Source organism: Schistocerca americana, chromosome 1 (genome assembly GCF_021461395.2).
Source record: "Schistocerca americana isolate TAMUIC-IGC-003095 chromosome 1, iqSchAmer2.1, whole genome shotgun sequence".
NCBI classification, from domain to species: Eukaryota; Metazoa; Arthropoda; class Insecta; order Orthoptera; family Acrididae; genus Schistocerca; species Schistocerca americana.
The window spans coordinates 568182845-568206157 of record NC_060119.1 but is presented as its reverse complement, the minus strand read 5'-3'; the positions used below and the strand labels follow the sequence as shown (position 1 = coordinate 568206157).

At 39.3% G+C, this 23313-nt stretch overlaps 1 protein-coding gene across 1 annotated transcript in view; it reads left to right on the top strand.

Annotated features, from left to right (window-relative positions):
* LOC124625027 (zinc finger protein 711) overlaps positions 1–22589 on the top strand; it is a 178043-nt gene extending 155454 nt beyond the window's left edge. Inside the window, exon 3 of the mRNA XM_047149145.1 lies at positions 21839–22589. Coding sequence (XP_047005101.1) covers positions 21839–22589 — 751 coding nt within the window. The remainder of the gene's footprint in view (positions 1–21838) is intronic.
* The last annotated feature ends 724 nt before the right edge of the window (positions 22590–23313 follow it).

The window sequence follows — 23313 nt, the reverse complement described above, 5'->3', positions numbered from 1 at the left end:
GAATTTTAATAGGATGGAGGAGGGCGTGAAACTAAAAGAAATTTCGATTCCGGTGCTGAAGATGTATACGTCTTCCACTGCGGGATGATAGTAACAGCGCACGAAGACAGTCTACAACGGCCAATTGCGCTCGCGTATTCAAACATGTGCCGTCACGCCACTGCACGGAAGCTCGCGCAAGCGGAATTTTGTCGTAGCCGGGGTGTGAATCGGACATTCAGCAAAGCTAGAGTCCCCCTTGAAAAAGTCCTCCGCAGATGGGGACGAAACGTCGGGTTTTAAAGTGAAATCCCTTCGACCACGGCAAAGGAAATTTTTTCCTAATTACAGTTTGATTTTTACGAGTCCTTTAATTTGGCACTCGCCGACAAAAGCTAGAAAAAAGCATGGTTTCTTTTAAATATAGCCGCGCATGTCGCCCTCAGTCCACGTAAGATGTAATATTCATACACTTAATAAAAGTAGACATTTCGACGATTGTGGAAAGATGTAACATATCGATGTTCGTAATGCAGTGTGACCAGAATATGAGATCAAAATCAGGCGTCAGTCATTATGAAATGGATAATAGTGACAAAAGAATAATAGTGCTCCACGTTAATTAGCGCAAAGAACATAAAATTCGGAAAAGTTCGTAACGTGAAAATTTGCGTACGTTTCGTAAGTGAAGTTATAGTGCAACCTCTAACATGTGACAAGATGAGAGGAATCCTAGATGTCAGCCAACAACTCCATTAGCTGTAAGCGATCACTTATTTACGTAAGAAGCAAGATGTGGAGTTTTATAAACTACAAATATCGCATACCAGTATAAAACTGTTATCATTCTAGATTTCACTGAAGATGCCTTAAAGTAAAAAGGCAAAACGCGTCTAGAATAAATAAAATACAATGAAGCAAGAAAAAGGGGGGTTTTATTTGCAAAAAAAAAAAAAAAAAAAATGCAACGATTACTACATTGAAAAATGTAGCACCTTAACATGATGTAAAGTAATAGTGAAGTAACGAGGTATCTGACTTGCACGTGTCGGCAAACTGAGCACGTGCTGCCAATAAGCGAGCCTGTTCTAGGCGAATAGTAATGGGCAAACAGGTTGCGTGCGAATACATGTACTGCGATTAAAATTATTTTGTGATTGTTGCTTCAACGACTCGAATGGTAGGAGCCAGTCGCCAGCCAATTGTAGTTATTTCTGGTTCAAGTGGTTCAAATGGCTCTGAGTATTAGGGGACGTAACATCTGAGGTCATCAGTCCCCTAGAACTTAGAACTAATTAAACCTAACTAACCTAAGGTCATCACACACCCCTGCCCGAGGCAGGATTCGAACCTGCGACCGTAGCGGTCGCACGGTTCCAAACTGAAGCGCCTAGAACCGTTCGGCCACAACGGCCGGCAGTTATTTCTAGAGCGCTACTTGCTCGCTGTGGTGCTAGCTTTGCGTTTTTCTCGTACTCCTTGTTTTTTTACTGTTGATTTGCCTTACGTTTTTTATATCCCTGTAAAGCACTTTCTTCCGTTTTTACTTTCTGGCGCTGGTCTATCGTAGAACGCAACACCGTTCCTTCTCTTAATGTACATAAAAAGAAAATGTACTTAAAATTGATTATATTTATTATCGTTCGGATATAAATCTTACAGTTGTCTGTGTGTAGCGTGATACTTATTAAGTTGACTCGATCGCACAACCAATAGTGTTGTCGATATGCTTAATTTCCGATTCTGATGTTATAGACATGTTTGAAAACTTCATTGCAGTGGTAATTTCATGAATCCGTACAGTACATACTGTAGTTTTCTTAATTTGCTTTTGTTCGAGAATTTTAAGCAGTACATCAGTGAACAAGAAAGGCTACAAGCAGCAGCGGTACAGTCAAATGTGCTTAAAGAAATAGGAAGATACTTTCACGTGGGTTAGACCTGGTTCGGCTTCTGATAAACATGCTTTGTGTACTTTGAGCTGGAAGAAATTCACCATTTCTTATGGTGGACAGTTTGATCTCAAACAACATGCCCAATACAATAGACATCAGTTAAAGGAGAAAACAAGTAGTCAAACCACGAAATGTCAAAATATTTTGTGAACACGAGTAAATCTGAAGCCACTGTTGTCACAGGTTGTGAATTAGGGACTTTCGTAACACGTAGCCAAACATAATGTGATTTACGCAAGTTTGGGTTGTAGCAATAATTTGATGTCATATAGATTTGCAGATTCAGAAACAGCTGTAAAACTTTCCTGTGGCAAAACTAATGCAGAAATGTTAGTGAAAAACGTATTAGCACCTAAAAGTGATAGTGATTTTGTTAATATTATAAAATATCCTGAAAGTAGTAAGCCTTCCTCAATAGAACAGATGCTTCCAACAGAGACAAAAAAGATGTTCCTAATTTGTATAAGATAATGTGAGACCCGAGTTTCTCCTGGCGTATACAATTTTCAAACAGCTTTTTGGAATTCAGCCAGATACATTGCATAAGATAGTTTGAACTGTTAGTAGGAGCACAGAACAAACTGTTCAAAAAAATGGTTCAAATGGCTCTGAGCACTATGGGACTTAACATCTCTGGTCATCAGTCCCCTAGAACTTAGAACTACTTAAACCTAACTAACCTAAGGACATCACACACATCCATGCCCGAGGTAGGATTCGAACCTGCGACCGTAGCAGTAACAAACTGTTGACATTGACTCAACAGCCTGATGAATCTTCAAATGCAGTGCCGCAGTTAATTGCAGATAATCTAGAGCCATTCACTAAATATTAATAATTTAACAGCATATAGTACTGGCAATGCTAAGGTGGATTTTTCCAGGAAACAGTGTGGTTATCAATGGTTGTTTACCAAGAATCCCTACCTGCCGAATGTAAGTTGTCCAAACAACTTCGTTCATAATGTGACGAAGCATGCTATGGAAGAGCTAAAAGGCGTGTGGACGTAAAATCATTTTTTTTTAATTTATGCGTTTTGAGTGGTCTGAGATATTAAGGCATGTGCCCACAAGATGGCTCTCCTTAACTCCTGTCTTTAACAGACTGATTAAGTACTGGGCAGTTATAAAGAGCGCTGATGCCAGTCCAAAGCAATTTGTATCAGTATTTTTTGCTGAAGACCCAGAGAAAGGAATTATTACTCAAATGTACACACATCAGAAAAAGTTTTGAATCATCCTGGTTCCCAGAAATCCTGAAGATAGACATTGACTGTGGATGTTGTATCACAGACACAGCCCCTTTGACTGTTCAGAGATGTTATTAAACACGCTCAAAGATCCAAACAACCATGCATAAGCAGCGCCTATGAGATGGAGGGGGTCCGACAGCCGATCAGTTCCAGTCATTCCACCAGGAAGGAGGTACACGACACGTGCTGTCTGTAGTTCAAACATGCCTAGACGGCCAATACCGCGGTTCAATCGCGTCCGCATTGTTAATTTGGGCCAGGAAGGGCTGTCAACAAGGGAAGTGTCCCGACGTCTCGGAGTGAACCATAGAGGAGGTACAGAGACAGAACTGTCGATGACATGCCTCGCTCAAGCCACCCAATGGCTACTACCGCAGTGGATGACCGCTACCTACGGATTATGGCTCGGAGGAACCCTAACAGCAACACTACCATGTTGAATAATGCTTTTCGTGCAGCCACAGGACTACGTGTTACGACTCAAACTGTGCGCAATAGGCTGCATGTTGCGAAACTTCACTCCCGACATTCATGGGGAGGTCCATTTTGCAACCACGACACCATACAACGCGGCGCAGATGGGCCCAACAACATCCCGAATGGACCGGTCAGGATTGGCCTCACGTTCTCTTCAGCGATGAGTGTCGTATATGCCTTCAACTAGACAATCGTCGGAGACGTGTTTGGAGGCAACCCGGTCAGGCTGAACGCTCTAGACACACTGTACAAAGAGAGCAGAAAGGTGGAGGGTTCCCTGCTGGTTTGGGGCGGCATTATGTGTGGCCGACGTACGCCGCTGGTGGTCATGGAAGGCGACGTAACAGCTTTACGACTCGTGAATGCCATCCTCCGACCAATAGTGCAACTATTTCGGTGGCATATTGTCGAAGTATTCGTGTTCATGGACGACAATTCGCGCCCCCCATCATGCATGTCTTGTGAATGCTTCCTTCAGGATAACGACATCGCTCGACTAGTGGCCAGCATGTTCTCCAGAGATGTACCCTATCGAACATGTTTGGGACAGATTGAAAAGGACTATTTATGGACGACGTGACCCATCAACCATTCTGAGGTATCTATGCCGAATTGCCGTTGAGGAGTGGGGCAATCTGGACCAACAGTGCCTTGATGAACTTGTGGATAGTATGCCATGATGAATACAGACATGCATCAATGAAAGAGGACGTGCTACTGGGTATTAGAGGTGCCGATGTGTACAGCAGTCTGGACCACCACCTCTGAAGGTCTCGCCGTATGGTGGTACAACATGCAATAATGCAATAAAAAGGCGGAAATGATGTTTGTGTTGATCTCTACTCCAATTTTCGGTACAGTTTCCGGAACACTTGGAACCGAGGTGATGCAAAACTTTTTTGGTGCATATATTTGCATTTTGTGCCAAATGTAGGAGGCCAAATGCAATCAGCATCAAAATACCTGAAAAAGGGAGCTAAGTATCAGTGAATCACATAAGTGTGTATATGATCTATAAGAAGATCACACAAAGAACGATAAATTATATGGGACTGAAACCAAAAAATTAAGGAGAAAGATTTTATCAACACCCCTTTATTAGATTTGATGTAAATTTGATTGTTTATATGATGCACTGTTAAAATATTTCGATATCCACTATGACCTCTCAGCATAGTAATAAGTATGCACAGTTGGAACCAAGATCAAGTAAACTTGTTTCACTGTATGAAGAATTTTGTGACGTGAAAGATAACTTTACTGACTGTATCACTAAGGGTGGAGATGGCGTGTGTTAGGGGTTAAATTCTACACAGCAGTGCCTCAGCAAAAACTGGCAAATGTCTCTCGGCTCATATGTGTTATATTAAGCATGTCGGGTTGAAATGCGTTTGTGGATTGAGTGTTTTTGATGATGAACAAGTGGACTGATGTTACGAATAGTTGTTCGCCAGAACTCATAAAATCAGAGCTTCAAATTGTAATAAATTTAGACATGTCCTGTAAAGACTTTTCCAACCTACTAAAGAATGGGTGTACATTCCTAGATAAAGCTAAAGCAATTTCAAAATACCACATTGATGTAAAGCAGTAGAGTTTAAGACGTAAATGTGAATGATTTTTGATCGAAAATGGCATTTAATAAAAATGAATGCACGAGTCGTTAAAAATGTCAATGAAAAATCTTCCTTTTTTTGTGAAGAAAGTGGCATGGCAAGCCTAGTGTGGCTGGCTACATTGGCAACACTGTCACCCGCTACTGCAATTTGTCAGTCACCGAGTTAAGTAGAACGTGGTCAGAAGAGAATCGCACAGGACTACAATAATTTTCGAAATTGGGCAAGTTTCTGGATTACACAAAACTCATTAGGCTACATAAGATTTGTCAGGTATTGTGCATAAAAGTATAAACCTGTAATTATGCACACATTTACATACCTTCTCTCCTGCACAGCAGATGTTCATTTACTGTAGCAGTAGTCTGGTACACTAATTGATAAATAATACGGCATTTCTTCATCTTTACGCTAACATTAAATTCGTTTTTTGTTGTATGTGTGTACATATTATTCTCAGGTTTATTTGCTTTACATTTCACTTTTTTCGCCAGGAAACTCGTCTGAATTTCCTGTTCAAAATTGTTTTTCCTACGCAATTTTTTGCGCTATAGAATACTTCCAACAGCTTGGGAGAATTTTTGTGTGTTACAAATCGCATAACTTCGTTTATGCATGCAAAAGCTTCTTCAGAGGAATTAATTTTTCTAGGGCATCAATTTGTTTGGTTTTTTTCTTTTGTTTCTTCCTGACTATCTTCTGTGTTCCAGATTTCTATTAAATCTGTTGCTGAAATAAAAAATGGAGTGAGTTGAGAGAAATTCATCACTTCGAATGTAGTCATCTGCACTACAAGAAATGTGTCGCATTTTAATTAATTCAGCAGTTGCTGCTGCATTTTCTTGATATTGGATGGCCACAAAAGCGTCTCGTTCTTGACCCTTAGACCCCGCTTTGTTGAAGCCATTGGTAACAGTTTTGGGCTTTTTTTTCCTTACTGCCAAGCCAATCCAATTTCCTGCACCCGGGACAGAAACCGACCGTCCAAGAGCAAATCCACTTTCGGCTTCTTCAATACTAAGAATAAGAAACTGCATCCATAATAATCGCCTAGAATGGGACTTGAACGTTTAAATAATTCTATGATCCATGGGTTGTGTGGGACAGGTTAACCTCGCAGGAACCAAGCCAATTTCATGTTTGATAACTTAACTTTCCGGTGGCAGGTTGCATTGTCCAGGAGAAGGAGAACTTGGCGATTTCCTCTTTTCATTTTAGAATTGAAAGAGCCCGGCCATTCTTACGTAAGACCACTCATTGTCCATGACTTTTTATCGCTTCGCCATGTGACTGGAACTTTATTGATGTTTGTGTTTTTTGAAAGAGCGCGGTTTTCCCGCCTTTCCAGTCACCAGTGGCTTCTTCATTTCACCTAACACGTTCACATACAGCAGTACAGTGAGTCTTTCCATGCACCTTTTTCTGCCGGCGCACTTTCCACCTCGAATTGCTACAGATTCCTAAGGCAGTGCGAGATGAAACTGATCAGTTTCATCAGCTTTGAACACGTTATGTTGTAGAGTATTGTCCTCCATCCTGTTGCCACTCTTTCTCACACATCCTTAGCCTACCCATACGATTTTGTGTCTAGTTTTGAAACTGTCGAGCCATCCAGTGGATGCATCCCTTAGCTTCCCAGGCCCTCTTTCAGTCTCACTCTTCCCCAGGTGCAATCTCTCAGACCGCTAGCCATAAAAATTTCATTCATCAATGTCAGTGAAACGTTCAGTCCACTGGGGGCCGAACCGCACAATAACCCTGGGTTCGGTGTGGGGCGGCGGTAGGGTGGGTGGACTCCTGTAGCCTGTCGTGGGGTTGTGAAGCACAGAGGCCTACGGCGGGACGAAGCCTCTCCATTGTTTCTACGTTAATGCAATACATGTCGAATGTCATGACACAAGCATATGTTAGTGACCTTGGCTATGGAGACAAACAGAAGAAGTTAATTGATTTAATATTTTAATCCTCTAATATAATAATTCAATAAATTTGCGTTAACTTTCATTTTATCTTCACATCTTTAAGGTTCAAAATTTTCCATTATATTTACTCTTTTTAATACTGCTAGTCTGAAATTTGTGTTTACCCCGCACTCACTCCAGTGACTATAGGCAGTGTCCAGTTTTAAAGATGGTGCTATCAACACAGGCAATTTCGTTTCCCCATTCCTACTAAGTTGTAGGCCATTCCTCATAAAATCCTACCTGCTAATAACAACAGAAATCAGACTGAAGAAGCAGTTGACCTGACTCCTGTTGAGTGTACTGACAGACCTATTAAACTGGGGCTGATCATAACACCTTAAAGCGGGAACAAATTCAAGCCTTGTATAGTTTTTACCGAAACTCAGTTTCCCAGGTCGTTCTCAGCACTGCAGCCTTGAAACCTTTACTGTTTCCTGGTTCACCCATTATCACAATGTGATTCTTATTTCTAAAATCTTCGCACAAATAACCTATATTCTTTACCATTGGGCTATGGCACACATGGCTTGAAGAAGGTGTAATATGTTTATTGATTTCTACTTCTTCCCACAACAAATGGTTCATACCACTTCCATTACTATTATCTAACAGCAGAAGTTACTTCCACTTTTAAATTCTGTCTGAAACTGCTGGTTTCATATTGCAAGTGTACTATGCCTTGCCTACATTCACATCTAGTGGACACTCTTCATTGTCTGAGGTAGTAGGGAAAAGTTTTTTTTGTTGCAGTGGCAAAACAGTCTTCTGAGACTGTTCTCCTCCTGTGACCCCAGTTTCCAGCTACCAATTGCCATTTCTTGTTACCTTTCCATCCTTCCTTAACCATTCCAGTTCTTTCCTGGCATTATCAAACTCTGCCTTAGTGTCATAATTTGTCCCTCTTGTTCAGTTATTATCCTGTCACACACACAGACTCTGTACTACTGTGGAAGATTCTCTGTTACATAATTATTTCCCCACACCACTACATTTCCCCCAATGAGTCCATTGATCACAACTACTTCAGTGCACAACACAACTAACTTTTTTCAACAACTCCAATGGTTTATGCTCACATTTGTATACAAACAGTATGGAAACTTGGGAAAATTATAACAGTAAATTCTTATACACTACAGTCAACACTTAGGTTATATACCATAATGTATGTACTGTCAGTAAGTCGCGAGACAAATAAAACACGATTATATGATAAATATTTAGGTGTGGAAATTAGTATGTATGATAAAATATTCAAACAATGTAAAAAAAATTGCCAGTCAGAAAATGAAACGTATGAGTACTGTACCTAAATAGACAGCACAGTAATGTTACTATAAAGAATAAAATCTTTCTAAATATGACACTTAACACGTAAGAAATATAACTTTATTTGGTCACATGAAGTCACAGTACAGTCACTCAGAGCTACTACTTGGAGAATGTAACCAGCCTGCCCCTTGAATTTCGAAATACAGGCCCATGGCTTTCAAGCTTTTTGAGCTCACAGCTCCTGTGGCCAACTGTTGTTTCCATGGCTCCCCTGTAGGATACCTTGTAAAAATGGAAATAATTAATGAAAAAGACGTTACAAATAAAGTAAATTCACTTCAGTGTGACACTTCAGCTTGCATCTTCTTACATGACTTGATATATTTTGGAACCAAATGAGTTACAACAATCCTGACTTCCTTCCCCACACAAAGTCTTGGTCTTTACGTAGTGCTAATGAGAGCAAATGCCAAAAACCCACTCTCACAAAGATAGGAGATTGAAAACAGGAAGCATTACCTTCAGTGCTTTCTTGCTCAAGCTTGGAAACTCTTTTCTTACTGAATGTCATTTATGAAAACTTCACATTCAGTGAAGAGTCCGATGACAATTCTATCAACTCTTCCTCTTTGCAGTACTGAACTCAGACGGAAAATCGTTACTGAAGGGATTTTGAATCCACTGAAACTCATCACAGTTTTCAGGAAAGTATTTTTCAAAATGAACTTGAAGTTCAGATAAATGTCCTTCAATTGTAGAAAAAATATGTACAGGAAGGACTATATCACTGTCATTTACGAAACCCTCCAAACATGGGATGTAGTCCATTTCTCCTCCATTATTTATTTTTCTCTTCCAAAAAAGAATATTCTTTCTGAAGATCGAAACTGTCAGAAAGATGAATGAGTTTTATGCCTTTGCAGAGACATACTCAGTGAGCTGGACTTCTCAAATATATCACATAAGTATGCAGCCTTTCTTCTTCCATGTAAGAACAGACTTTTCACCCAAGTCCAAAAGTGTGCAGTAATGCATTTGCTCTGGAAAGCTAAAGAATGCTGCTATAAAGTAAGAGAGATGTATGTTCAGCCTCCTTATTATGACACATCTGTCTCAAAACTCTAGCTTTCTGAGGACAAGTTTTAATGAAGTTCATCACATTTATGGCAGTTTGATGTACTTGATTTGAATCAACACGCAAATATTGTGGAACAAGTGTTTTTCTGTATATAATGCAATGGGTCCACTTAATATCAGGAGCTGTGCCACAGATAAGTCCTTTTAGACCCTGTTGTAATTACCGAAAATAGTTCTATTTTTTACTCTTTTTGTCTAAGTACATTAAATACTGGCATTTAACACAGAGATATCTACATCTACATCTACATTGATACTCCGCAAGCCACCCAACGGTGTGTGGCGGAGGGCACTTTACGTGCCACTGTCATTACCTCCCTTTCCTGTTCCAGTCGCGTATGGTTCGCGGGAAGAACGACTGTCTGAAAGCCTCCGTGCGCGCTCGAATCTCTCTAATTTTACATTCGTGATCTCCTCGGGAAGTATAAGTAGGGGGAAGCAATATATTCGATACCTCATCCAGAAACGCACCCTCTCGAAACCTGGCGAGCAAGCTACACCGCGATGCAGAGCGCCTCTCTTGCAGAGTCTGCCACTTGAGTTTATTAAACATCTCCGTAACGCTATCACGGTTACCAAATAACCCAGTGACGAAACGCGCCGCTCTTCTTTGGATCTTCTCTATCTCCTCCGTCAACCCGACCTGGTACGGATCCCACACTGATGAGCAATACTCAAGTATAGGTCGAACAAGTGTTTTGTAAGCCACCTCCTTTGTTGATGGACTACATTTTCTAAGCACTCTCCCAATGAATCTCAACCTGGTACCCCCCTTACCAACAATTAGTTTTATATGATCATTCCACTTCAAATCGTTCCGTACGCATACTCCCAGATATTTTACAGAAGTAACTGCTACCAGTGTTTGTTCCGCTATCATATAATCATACAATAAAGGATCCTTCTTTCTATGTATTCGCAATACATTACATTTGTCTATGTTAAGGGTCAGTTGCCACTCCCTGCACCAAGTGCCTATCCGCTGCAGATCTTCCTGTATTTCGCTACAATTTTCTAATGCAGCAACTTCTCTGTATACTACAGCATCATCCGCGAAAAGCCGCATGGAACTTCCGACACTATCTACTAAGTCATTTATATATATTGTGAAAAGCAATGGTCCCATAACACTCCCCTGTGGCACGCCAGAGGTTACTTTAACGTCTGTAGACGTCTCTCCATTGATAACAACATGCTGTGTTCTGTTTGCCAAAAACTCCTCAATCCAGCCACACAGCTGGTCTGATATTCCGTAGGCTCTTACTTTGCTTATCAGGCGACAGTGCGGAACTGTATCGAACGCCTTCCGGAAGTCAAGAAAAATAGCATCTACCTGGGAGCCTGTATCTAATATTTTCTGGGTCTCATGAACAAATAAGGCGAGTTGGGTCTCACACGATCGCTGTTTCCGGAATCCATGTTGATTCCTACATAGTAGATTCTGGGTTTCCAGAAATGACATGATACGCGGGCAAAAAACATGTTCTAAAATTCTGCAAGAGATCGACGTAAGAGATATAGGTCTATAGTTTTGCGCATCTGCTCGACGACCCTTCTTGAAGACTGGGACTATCTGTGCTCTTTTCCAATCATTTGGAACCCTCCGTTCCTCTAGAGACTTGCGGTACACGGCTGTTAGAAGGGGGGCAAGTTCTTTCGCGTACTCTGTGTAGAATCGAATTGGTATCCCGTCAGGTCCAGTGGACTTTCCTCTATTGAGTGATTCCAGTTGCTTTTCTATTCCTTGGACACTTATTTCGATGTCAGCCATTTTTTCGTTTGTGCGAGGATTTAGAGAAGGAACTGCAGTGCGGTCTTCCTCTGTGAAACAGCTTTGGAAAAAGGTGTTTAGTATTTCAGCTTTACGCGTGTCATCCTCTGTTTCAATGCCATCATCATCCCGTAGTGTCTGGATATGCTGTTTCGAGCCACTTACTGATTTAACGTAAGACCAAAACTTCCTAGGATTTTCTGTCAAGTCGGTACATAGAATTTTACTTTCGAATTCAATGAACGCTTCACGCATAGCCCTCCTTACGCTAACTTTGACATCGTTTAGCTTCTGTTTGTCTGAGAGGTTTTGGCTGCGTTTAAACTTGGAGTGGAGCTCTCTTTGCTTTCGCAGTAGTTTCCTAACTTTGTTGTTGTACCACGGTGGGTTTTTCCCGTCCCTCACAGTTTTACTCGGCACGTACCTGTCTAAAACGCATTTTACGATTGCCTTGAACTTTTTCCATAAACACTCAACATTGTCAGTGTCGGAACAGAAATTTTCGTTTTGATCAGTTAGGTAGTCTGAAATCTGCCTTCTATTACTCTTGCTAAACAGATAAACCTTCCTCCCTTTTTTTATATTCCTATTAACTTCCATATTCAGGGATGCTGCAACGGCCTTATGATCACTGATTCCCTGTTCTGTACGTACAGATTCGAAAAGTTCGGGTCTGTTTGTTATCAGTAGGTCCAATATGTTATCTCCACGAGTCGGTTCTCTGTTTAATTGCTCGAGGTAATTTTCGGATAGTGCACTCAGTATAATGTCACTCGATGCTCTGTCCCTACCACCCGTCCTAAACATCTGAGTGTCCCAGTCTATATCTGGTAAATTGAAATCTCCACCTAAGACTATAACATGCTGAGAAAATTTATGTGAAATGTATTCCAAATTTTCTCTCAGTTGTTCTGCCACTAATGCTGCTGAGTCGGGAGGTCGGTAAAAGGAGCCAATTATTAACCTAGTTCGGTTGTTTAGTGTAACCTCCACCCATAATAATTCACAGGAACTATCCACTTCTACTTCACTACAGGATAAACTACTACTAACAGCGATGAACACTCCACCACCGGTTGCATGCAATCTATCCTTTCTAAACACCGTCTGTACCTTTGTAAAAATTTCGGCAGAATTTATCTCTGGCTTAAGCCAGCTTTCTGTACCTATAACGATTTCAGCTTCGGTGCTTTCTATCAGCGCTTGAAGTTCCGGTACTTTACCAACGCAGCTTTGACAGTTGACAATATAAGTATAGTAAGGAAAGTTCTGGGAGAATGTAAATAATATTCCCGGCTGCTGTGGCTGAGCAGTTCTAGGCACTTCAGTCTGGAACTGCGCTGCTGCTACGGTCGCAGTTTCGAATCCTGCCTCGGGCATGGATGTATGTGATGTCCTTAGGTTAGTTAGGTTTACGTAGTTCTAAGTCTAGGGGACTGATGACCTCAGATGTCAAGTCCCATAGTGCTTAGAGCCATTTGAAGCATTTTGTAAATAATTTAGGAGTAAAGGTGCATAGGGATGTTGGCACTGTTTGGTAAATTTCTTGTGTGGTTTTTATACATATCACAGTTCAGGAGATATGATGTTGTAAGCAATGAACTGTGTGAAAAGCTGCTGCATCATGCATAAAATGTTAATACTTTATTCTGTACTACTATGACACTCATACAGTCCAATCAACTCAATGAAATCTGGCACCTGACAGCACTTTTTGACAGCTTTCAGTTGCAAAGTGCAAATGGCTGTGGGCAAAAAAATAAATAAGTAAATAAATGGCTGTAGAGCTAAGAAGAGATGTTGCCTTACAGATGTTTACAAAAATGGGTTGCTGACACGTGAAGTAGCTGTGCCCAGTCTACAGAAATTGTCTGGGATCATCTCACATTGAGTGAACTGCATACTTTCAAAGGTGTTTTCTCAAATTTTTTTTGTCTTACACTGCAAACACAGCTCATTTTCTGTTTTTGTTTCTAATAGAAAATTGACAAAATGAATGTCTGGGTAATTCTGGGTTTGTCAACTAGTCCTAGAGTTAAACAAAATAGATCTTTGGTTCAAGTACAACACTGTCAGTTTACCAGCTCAAGCTGGATGTAGCTGAGTACATCAATGGCCAAAAGAGATTTGTCCTATAAAGTAGTCAACATCAACCTAGATCCTCGTGAAATCGTGGAACTTCTTTCAAAACTCTTTATGCAGATCTCCCGTTACTGAAGCATAATCTGGCATGTGTGCTTCACAAATGATTGCCATGAGTAGGTAATACCCCTTTTCTTAAAGTGAACTTGATTTTTTCAAAGGTTAAATATTAGTTCAAAACCAACCATCTTTTCTGTTATAAAGTGCCAGTCTCATTGCATTGAGAAGTTTGAGTTCAAATAAATGACAAATAGGAACAGTTGCATATTTACAATTTTTTTGTGGGATGTGGAGGCTATGGCTTTCATTTTACAATAGCTCAAATTCAATATTAATTTTGATCCATACTAATTTCATGCCCAAAATTATAAAAATAAATTGTGTCATTGTTTTAAATTTGTTTAATTATAACACCAATGACATTATGAAAACAATTTATAGAGGTCATGCATTACATCATGAAACCAAGTTTATAAGATTATGAAGTTTAAGTAATTTTAATAGAACATAATACAGTCGCTAAGAGAATTTCTGCACCAATCCTGTTAATTGCCTATTCTTATAGTCTAGGCCTGTGTTAATTTACAGTGAAGTGTATAAACCAGCTTTTGTCTGATATTTTAATACTTATAATCAGAACAAATGATTAAACCATTTACTAGTAATTTGAAGTACAAAAGAAAGACAGCACTCTCTTATCACAGTTTGTACTTCAGTCCTTCATTCTCAATGAACTGTCATCATGATGAGCCCATTCAGACATTTTGCAGGAGATCTTCTGTGAAATTTGGAAGGTAGGAGACAAGATACTGGTGGAACTAAAGCTGTGAGGACAGTTTTGAGCCACGCTTGAGTAGCTCAGTTGATAGAGAACTTGTCCGTAAAGACAAAGGTCTCGAGTTCAAGTCTTGATATGGCACACAGTTTTAATCTGCCAGGAAGTTTCATTCAGTGCACACTCTGCTCCAGAGTGAAAGTGTCATTCCATTGAGACATTCCTCACTAGTTGTATTCTTTAGGTATGTCCTGATTCTCTTTAGGGTGGAGGAACTGCACTCATTCATGGACTTCGTCACTGGTAGAGTTGCCAAGGGCTGCAGAAACTATTACACATTAGGACAGCTCTGAGGGTCACAGAGAGACAAAACTTCTATAGCATTTTGAGGCAACTGCTTCAGTTGACTCGCATATTGATGAGTTTCAGCTAAGACACTGTCATTGTTAAATTGGTGACTAATGGATCTGGGGCATAAAATGAATGGAGTTTCATAACTCTATCGGTAATACCTATGTCTTCAGTTTTTGTGGTAGAAAACAATTAAAGCTGTTAAGAAGTTCAAGAACTAATGGAGGCATCTAGAAAGGGTGTGAACACAGACATGTTGTAGTGATCCTCAACATCATTACCAGTATCCTTATTTGTGTGATGTGCTTGTTTGGAAGAAATGCTTGGTTGCTTGATTTCAACTCCATTGGCCGAATCTAATTCGTTGGCTTCTAAGAAAAGCTGGCTGAATTTTTCATCAGCATTTTCTCTCATTGCCAGAAGTTCCCTTCTGAGATCCTCGAAATGTTGATAAACTCTGCAGAATCTATAATTTGGTGCTGAAGTTGATGACAGATGGGCTTATACAGTGAAAACAGTTCCAAAAGTAAAACCAAGCAGACGACAAAATCTCTCATGGTGATGGCTGCTAACAAAATCGCGACATTGTGGGATATTATCTTGTCGTCAAATTCTTGGATCTTCCCTGGAGCCTAAAGACACAACCATATATTTCTTTGAAGTCATGTGTGCTGCAAATATGCTCAATCCATCTATTGAGTGTGACTCAAACAGTGGTTAATGATTCAAGGGCATCATTTAATATTTGCCAGCACTTTCGTGACCCAAAGAAATTACGTACCATTTCCAGTGTTCCTAGTGAATTCCTGGTAAATGGAATGTTGCACGAGTCAGTGACTACCAAATTGAAATATGAGTTGCACAATGAGAATATACATCTATGTGTTGTATGAATGCATGAGACCTATGAGCTTTTCTCTACAGGGGTGCAGAACCGTCATAGCCCTGTCCTCAGAAAAATGACACATCAAGACCAAGTTTGACCAGATCCAGCTAATCCTTTGCCAATCACATCAAACATTGTAACAAATTGCAGAAAATCTTCACGGGTCTTGAGATCTAGTAAAATATAATGGGCATAGACAGAGAGTTGCTCTAATCCAGTAGTGTCAGCAGTTTCATCTGCAAGAACCATCATGCATTTGGCTTCATTAATGCGCTGAACACTCTTTTCCCAGGGGCTGATTATTGATGAAAGTGATGATCTACTTTTGGATTAGGGCAGTAATATGCTTGTTGCATTTACCGTTTTTATCCAAACTTGCTCATTGGTTTTTGTTACCTCAAGCGATATTTTAGAATTTCATGAAAGTTACCCATGTTTTTGTCATCTTGTTTTTTAACTTCAATAGCCATGAAGTCCCCTTATCCCCTTAATGCAATCTCGTGATGTCCGCAAAGAATCACTGCCTCAATAATACGGACTATGCGTTTTCTACCTGCTCCACCAAGTCTTGGTCCAGCGAATGTTTTATATCCTTTGTCTTGTTCATCATGTGAACAAAGTTGTCACCAAGGATTACAGCAGCCTTGTGATAAGTGTTGCTGCCACAAATGTTGAAATATTCAAGAGCATGCTTTCGCTTTGAAGAGTTGGAGGTTATCAGAGCTCCAATATTTTGATCACTACCTCTACAGAGATTTGTCGTAGTAAAAAACACACAATACTTATAGAAGGCACTGTCCTATTTGGGAGAGTATACTAACAAAAATATTTCTCCATCCAGCTTAGGTTGAACTTGCAATATTGACTACTTTGCAGAGTGAGAGGAAATTTGTAAGTTGCTTCGGGCATAAAAAAGTTTTTGGAAATGTAGTTTCATGTGGTTCTCAACTTTTTAGTTATTTGACAGCAATCAGTATGTCATACTTAAAGCCTGGTGTTGGATCATCAGAGCTTGATGTCTCAGTGAATGGTAAAGAAATAAAAACATATTCTCATATTTATACAAATGTGGTAGAGGATGAAAAGAGGGAAGAGACAGTCAAAAAAGGAGAGGTTGAGAGAGAGAGAGAGAGAGAGAGAGAGAGAGAGAGAGAGAGAACCATGGTCTTGAACCTAGTCACAAAAGATAAAGTGAGAAAAACTGGCAGGAATTAAAAGCAAAGAATCAGATTGTAATGATGAAACATCCAATTACTTAGTAAAGCTAACAAATGGAGAAACAATTGCACATCTCTGGACAGAGCAAACAGCTCTTTCAGAGATGGGATTTTTCCAGATAAATTGAAGACATAGAGGGCTGTGCCAGTCTATAAGAAATTAGATAAGGATGACACCAGTGACTATGGAACAGTTTCACTGATATCAGGTTCCTAAAAAGTCCTGGTTATGCTAATGTATAATAGATTAGTTGTTTATCTTGATAAACACAACATCCTTATTCCATGAGAGCATGGTTTCAGAAAGGGTAAATGTACAATATCAGCAGTTGCCCATCTTACAGCTGTTCAGTGAGTGGTCTCCTTTACTCCTAAATTATTTACATTCTACCAGAATATACTACACAGTCATAAGATGGAAAAGGGATGTATCTGCAATATTTTTATATCTCTCCAATGCATTTATCACCTTTGCACCGAAAAACTTATGTGTACAGCCTACAGTTGTACCTATGCAGTAAGGAACAGTATGTATAAATAAGAACTCATGCCAATCACAGACAAAATCTGTCAAATATGAAGTGCTGTAGCGTTTGGTAATGGAGTTGCTGCTTTTTAATCTGTTTGTAAGTGATGTAGGTATTGAGGAGGAAAAGAAAAGATTAAATGCAGGCGACATGACAATACTGAACAGTACCAAAATGTGGAACAGCTAGAGAGTACATCATTATAGTCTAGTGGAAAATAAATTGGTCATAAACCTGTTAAAGACTATGTATTCACTGTTCAGAAACAAAGAGAAATCTTAGCATATGAATTTAAAGGTGGATGATGCAAAGCTGGAAGAAGTAGAGCCCACTAGATTCTTAGGTACTACTGTAGCTAATGGTCTGAAATGGAAACAGTGTATTAATTCTGTGTGAAAGAAACTAAACTCAATTGTAATCATAATAAAGCAGCTATAGGAGGACTTTTGAAATATGTAAAAACTGCCTCAAAAATCTAGGTATATTAACCTTTGCACCTACTTTCAAAATGACACTAAGTTTTCAATAAACTCAAATCCTATGTGATGCAAAAGGAATTTTACACTGTTAATTTAATTTTATGGATATTGTTCTTTATAATCAGTGATAGCTCCCTTGGACATAGGTGGTAATGAATAAAGTGCCCTACATTACATGTAATCCTATAGGATGAAACAAAATTCATTTTAATTTAAGCTTCCACACCCCTCTTCATTCTTACCCAGAATTACCGTATTTACTCGAATCTAAGCCGCACCTGAAAAATGAGACTCGAAATCAAGGAAAAAAAAAATTTCCCTAATCTAAGCCGCACCTGAAATTTGAGACTCAAAATTCAGGTGCGGCTTAGTTTAGGGAAATTTTTTTTATACGGGTACCCTTCCTTCTTCACGTGTTTCGTCTCGTTTGAATTCATTGCTTGGTTTTCTTTGATCTGATAAGTGCCGTTCTCTTTGTTATAAGTGTTTACGTCACTAAGCTGAAAACGCCTTATTGTACTGTGTCATCCATTGTTTGTCGCATTCTTATGATGAATGTTTACGACCTGTCGCCGATCGCGGCATGGCTTGCTGTAGTGCGCGCTGCCGCTGCTTATAATTTTTTGAAAAAGAGAGAGGAATCATCTCATTAACGAAACAATGGCAAGAGAGTGCTGTTTGTTGTTACTTACACTGCTGCTTTCTTTGATAATGATCAACAAGAACCAAATAATAGACTGCGTGTGATAGATGATGTTCGGAACGGGAGTTTAGCGCAGGCGCCTCTTTAGTACATTACATTCTGCACAGAAATTAGAGTCATCTTAGATTTAAAAATCTAGTCAATTGCCGTGCTTCATTTCTGACTATATCACTATTAGGCATAAGAATAATACGAATATAGACATGACATGATATGTATATTCTTCCGCGTTTGCTGTTGTCTCACTCTAGTTCGTAGTTTATGAGGCAGACAGGATTTAAATGAGATAGCAGCAAACACGAAACAATACATGGTAAAATGTTTATATTCGTATTATTATTATTACGGTGAAGAGAATACTGCATGTGATTCACAATTCATAAAAGTTCCTATTAGCAACCATCTCTTCTCACAAGTAGGAAAAAATTCAGAAAGTAGAGTTGGCCATATTGACAAAACATCCCAAACAGTCTTGCCATTGGATTTTCGTAGTACATTGAAATGCTGCTACATTCGAAGATAACAATACGGAATTTGTATTTACTTCGTTGGATAATGTATGAAAATGCAGTGGTCGAAACACGAGGTGAGAAAAAAAGCTCGTCTTCCACCTGTTTTTTGAAATTTATTTATTGACGCAGAGGTTTTGGCGCCAATATTTATCTTTGTGCCTGCAAAGCATGCCTGTGTAGCGCTACATATATTCGACGGCACAAGTTCGTTGTGGAGGCACCTACCAACATTTTTTAGAACTTCCGCTTGCTTTGCACTCGATTCTAAGCCGCAGGCGGTTTTTTGGATTACAAAAACCGGAAAAAAAGTGCGGCTTAGATTCGAGTAAATACGGTACTTCTATGTTGAAAAGGTACCACCTACATATGCTGCTAGGGACTTTGAAATGAGTACAGTCTTTGCCTACCATTCATGAGTGAAGTCATATGACATTAATGGCTGGGAGACACTGAAGCACAGGCTCAGCTCCAAATTGGAAATGTCTTCCCTACCCTTCATGCCTGCAGGCACGTTTCCTTCATGAAGCAAGAGAATTATGTGCATAAGAATATCTGTTAAGTGTAGGTGACTAGCAGGTGTGTGCATAGAGTACTGTCATATTCATGTTGGAGATGGTTAGAGAAGGGATTGGGTGAAACCCAGGGCTGGCATCTACTGCTTTCGAAAAGCACTAAGGGGGCCAATGAGCTTAATGTTCCCATCCAGTGTACGGATCACCATTAACTGGGTCACATGCCCCCACTTCATGAGATGCTGCAGAGAGGTTTAGTATTTAAACCAGGACATTGGCACAAAGTCCGGTGATCAGGAACTTTACGCCACCTCCTGTCCTCGTCCTGCCGACCAAATACTGGCAGTGAAAATGTTTTCCCCCATGAGAATTCGAACCAACTTAGCATCGGGTCGAGCACCACCGTACAGACATGTTAGTGACCTTGGCCGTGGAGGCAGGCGTTCATGTGTCGTCTTGTGGAATCTTTTCCAGCCATTCAGAATCCTATGTCCATAACATCATTCACATTCATTGGTATATCTATGATTTGGACACAGGCTGAGTACATCCTTTCTTTCTTCCTCCATAACCTTAATAACTTCTTTCTCAGTCATGTACCCTCATCCTCCTCTGCTCAGCAAGTGACCTTCCTGGATGTTGACCTTTATGACACTAACAGTTTCTTGAGAACCCCATACACATCAAATATAGCAAATTACATCATTATTATCTCTTCTATCCATATTACTCTCTCCCATACTGTCTCACCTCCATGGACGCCTTGTTTGCAGTGACAAGCTATAGTGCCCATTTTAAGTTCACTTACTTTACTTTACATGTAAAAACTGAAGATGAAAAGTTAAAGATAACTTCTTTTGTCTATTTTCTTCGGTCAAATTTTGAATGGAAAATAAGGAAAACTTTCTTGATGTTGAAGTATGGGTTTGTCATGTGCATATTTTGTTACCAATAACTGTCAGCAGTTGTGGTAGGCTATAATTTAAAATAAATCAGTAGTTGTCATATCCACTTCTATTTATCATTGGCAGACACTGTTGCTACCCATTCCAACAATTACTGTCATCATCACATGACCTCCTCTACACTCGAGTTATTTCGTGGTCAGCCCAAGGACACTCATGCATGAAACACAAAGTAGATAAACAGTTACAAGAGTGATTTGTTGAGTGCTGTAGTTTCATGTATCTCCATAGATGAGTTTCAGTATTAAGGGGCAGAATTCAAATATCTCTGTAAAACTATACTTTGAGAGTTCCCTATCTAATCACTGTTAGTTGCATTTTCTGTGGTTGTTAAACCACTTCAAGAAATTTTCAGCTTTCCAAGTTTTTTTGTAAGGTTTCTTTAGATCTCACTTGGTCAGTTACAGTGTGCTTCATCATCATTTCATCAAAATTGACTCGCAAGTCGCCGAAGTGGTGTCAACTAAAAAGGACTTGCAATACGGCGGCCGAACTTCCCTGTATGGGGCCTCCCGGCCAAAAATGCCATACAATCCTTTCATTTCTGATGATGATGATGATGATGATGATGAAATGAAGAGTACAGTAAAATATTCTCTTAAGAACAAGAAATTTATCGTAGTCCTTAATATTATACTAATCATTTAATCCAGTATTTTATCACAAAACCAAGTGTTAACACACAATCATATAAAATATCAATAAATGAGTATAAGTTGGTACTTGCCACAAAAGTAAAAAATCGCTTGCTTCTTCAATCCCACACATGAAGACATAATTAATTCTCAAGTTTCAAATACTGATGCCTTCGTTTTTGAACTCAAAAGATAGAAATATAGATTTAAATAAAGGAGACATCAAGTATTGACAACATTGTGACATCACAGAACTCAGTTATGCAGGAGATGCACAAAACTTGGTACAGGAACTTAAAGTGTCATACACATTTCCAAATATCAGTAGATATTGGAGACATAGGAACCTGTGTAGCACAAAATCGAAATTTATTGGAAGTTATTCACATTAATTGCTGCTCTGTTACTAAGCATGTAACTTACGACACAGTCTTCCAGAGTCATTTTTGTAATTGTGATATTATAATGTTAGGTAGTTCATAATTTATTACATTCTATTAGTTACGTGTTTTGAAATGTTTTAGGCTTGTGTTGAACTCAGTGTCATCCTCAGTTATGTATAGACTATTGTGTCTATTCTTTACCTTAATATTATGGCATGCGTTAGTGTAGATAATATTCTAAGTTTTATAAATCATCACAGCTTTATCATTGACAGGTCTTCACTTATATATATATATATATATATGTTTATGATTTTTTTTTTTGCAGACATCATCTGAATTTGAAGAAAAAAGTGAAAGATTTTATTTGCCAGTGTGGTGAAGTATTCCATACAAAAAAGAAACTGGAGTGGCACAAAGAGACACATGATGCAAAACCAAAATCCTGTGGATTCTGCAGTGTGAGGTTTGTACATGCAGTCAGTCTAACAAGACACATACGCAAAGCTCATGATAGTCGTTATGTACCTCAGAAGGAACGTGAAGGAGAAAATGTTGAGTGCCCTGTCTGTTCTGCTGTCTGTCTTAAAAATTCACTTTCGGCTCATATGCGTTTACATTCTGGAGAGCGACCACACCAGTGTCCCCTTTGTTCAAAGAGTTTCACCACAAAATGGAATTTGCGGCTTCATCGCTGGACCCATACAGCACGTTCTGCGAAGCCATATAAATGTGAAATCTGTAGAGCAGCATTTCACAGGGAATCGTGCTATTCAGCTCATGTACGATCTCATCGTGGTACAAGGCCATATACTTGCAATTACTGCGGCCGTTGCTTTGTGTATAAATACAATTGTGTACGCCATGTACGTGAACATGAATTAGGAAAAAATTATGTGTGTGGTGTGTGTGGAAAACTATTTCATAGAGGCTATTACCTGAAGGAACACATGACTGTGCACACAGGTATACGGCCCTACACATGCCACATTTGTGGCAAAGCATCTCCAACTAAATCTAATCACAATAAGCATCTGAAAATTCATCATGCACGAGAACCTGTAAATACTGAGGGTTGAAATATAAAGTGTTTAATGTTACTTCTTAAGTAGTGTTTACTGACATCATTAGCATATTTTGTACATCCTTCAAAATGTGCAAAATTTCCAGGAAGTAATGCAACACAGTTTTTCTCCCTTTAGCCCGCAACAATCCTGAAAAGTGATAAGTTATTTACAATGGGAAGATTTCATCAGTGACCTGAAGACTTTGCCCCAGGTACACTGCCAGAATAGTTTTGTATTACGAAGTCTGCAAGTAGTATCCATCACAAACAGCGCAGCAGCTGTAAAGTTGTACCACAACTGTAACAACAGGCATTTTACATCAATATAGTCACTTCTTATGAAATCTGAAAAATCACAAATGATATTACCAATAACTTAAATTTCAGTAAAATGTAACACAAATGTTGTGTTACTGTCACAAAATATGTATCTCACAGGTATGGAATTCAAGAAACTCTGTAGCCCTCAGTGGGCTGAAAATTTTGCCAAAGACTACATAATTTTCAATTATGTTTTAGGTATTTGCCAATGAAAAAGTTGCATTACTTTTTGGGTCAACCTTGTGTACATAACTATATATTTTTCCATGTCTCACATGTATTACGTGGTGAACAGACCATGAAATATTTTTTGCAGTGCACTTCTGAGTCTCTGTTCAAATATAGGGACAACAAAAATCCAGCTAGGTGGCTAGAAGGGATTTTAATGTTTAGATTATTAAATTCCCTGCTGTTGC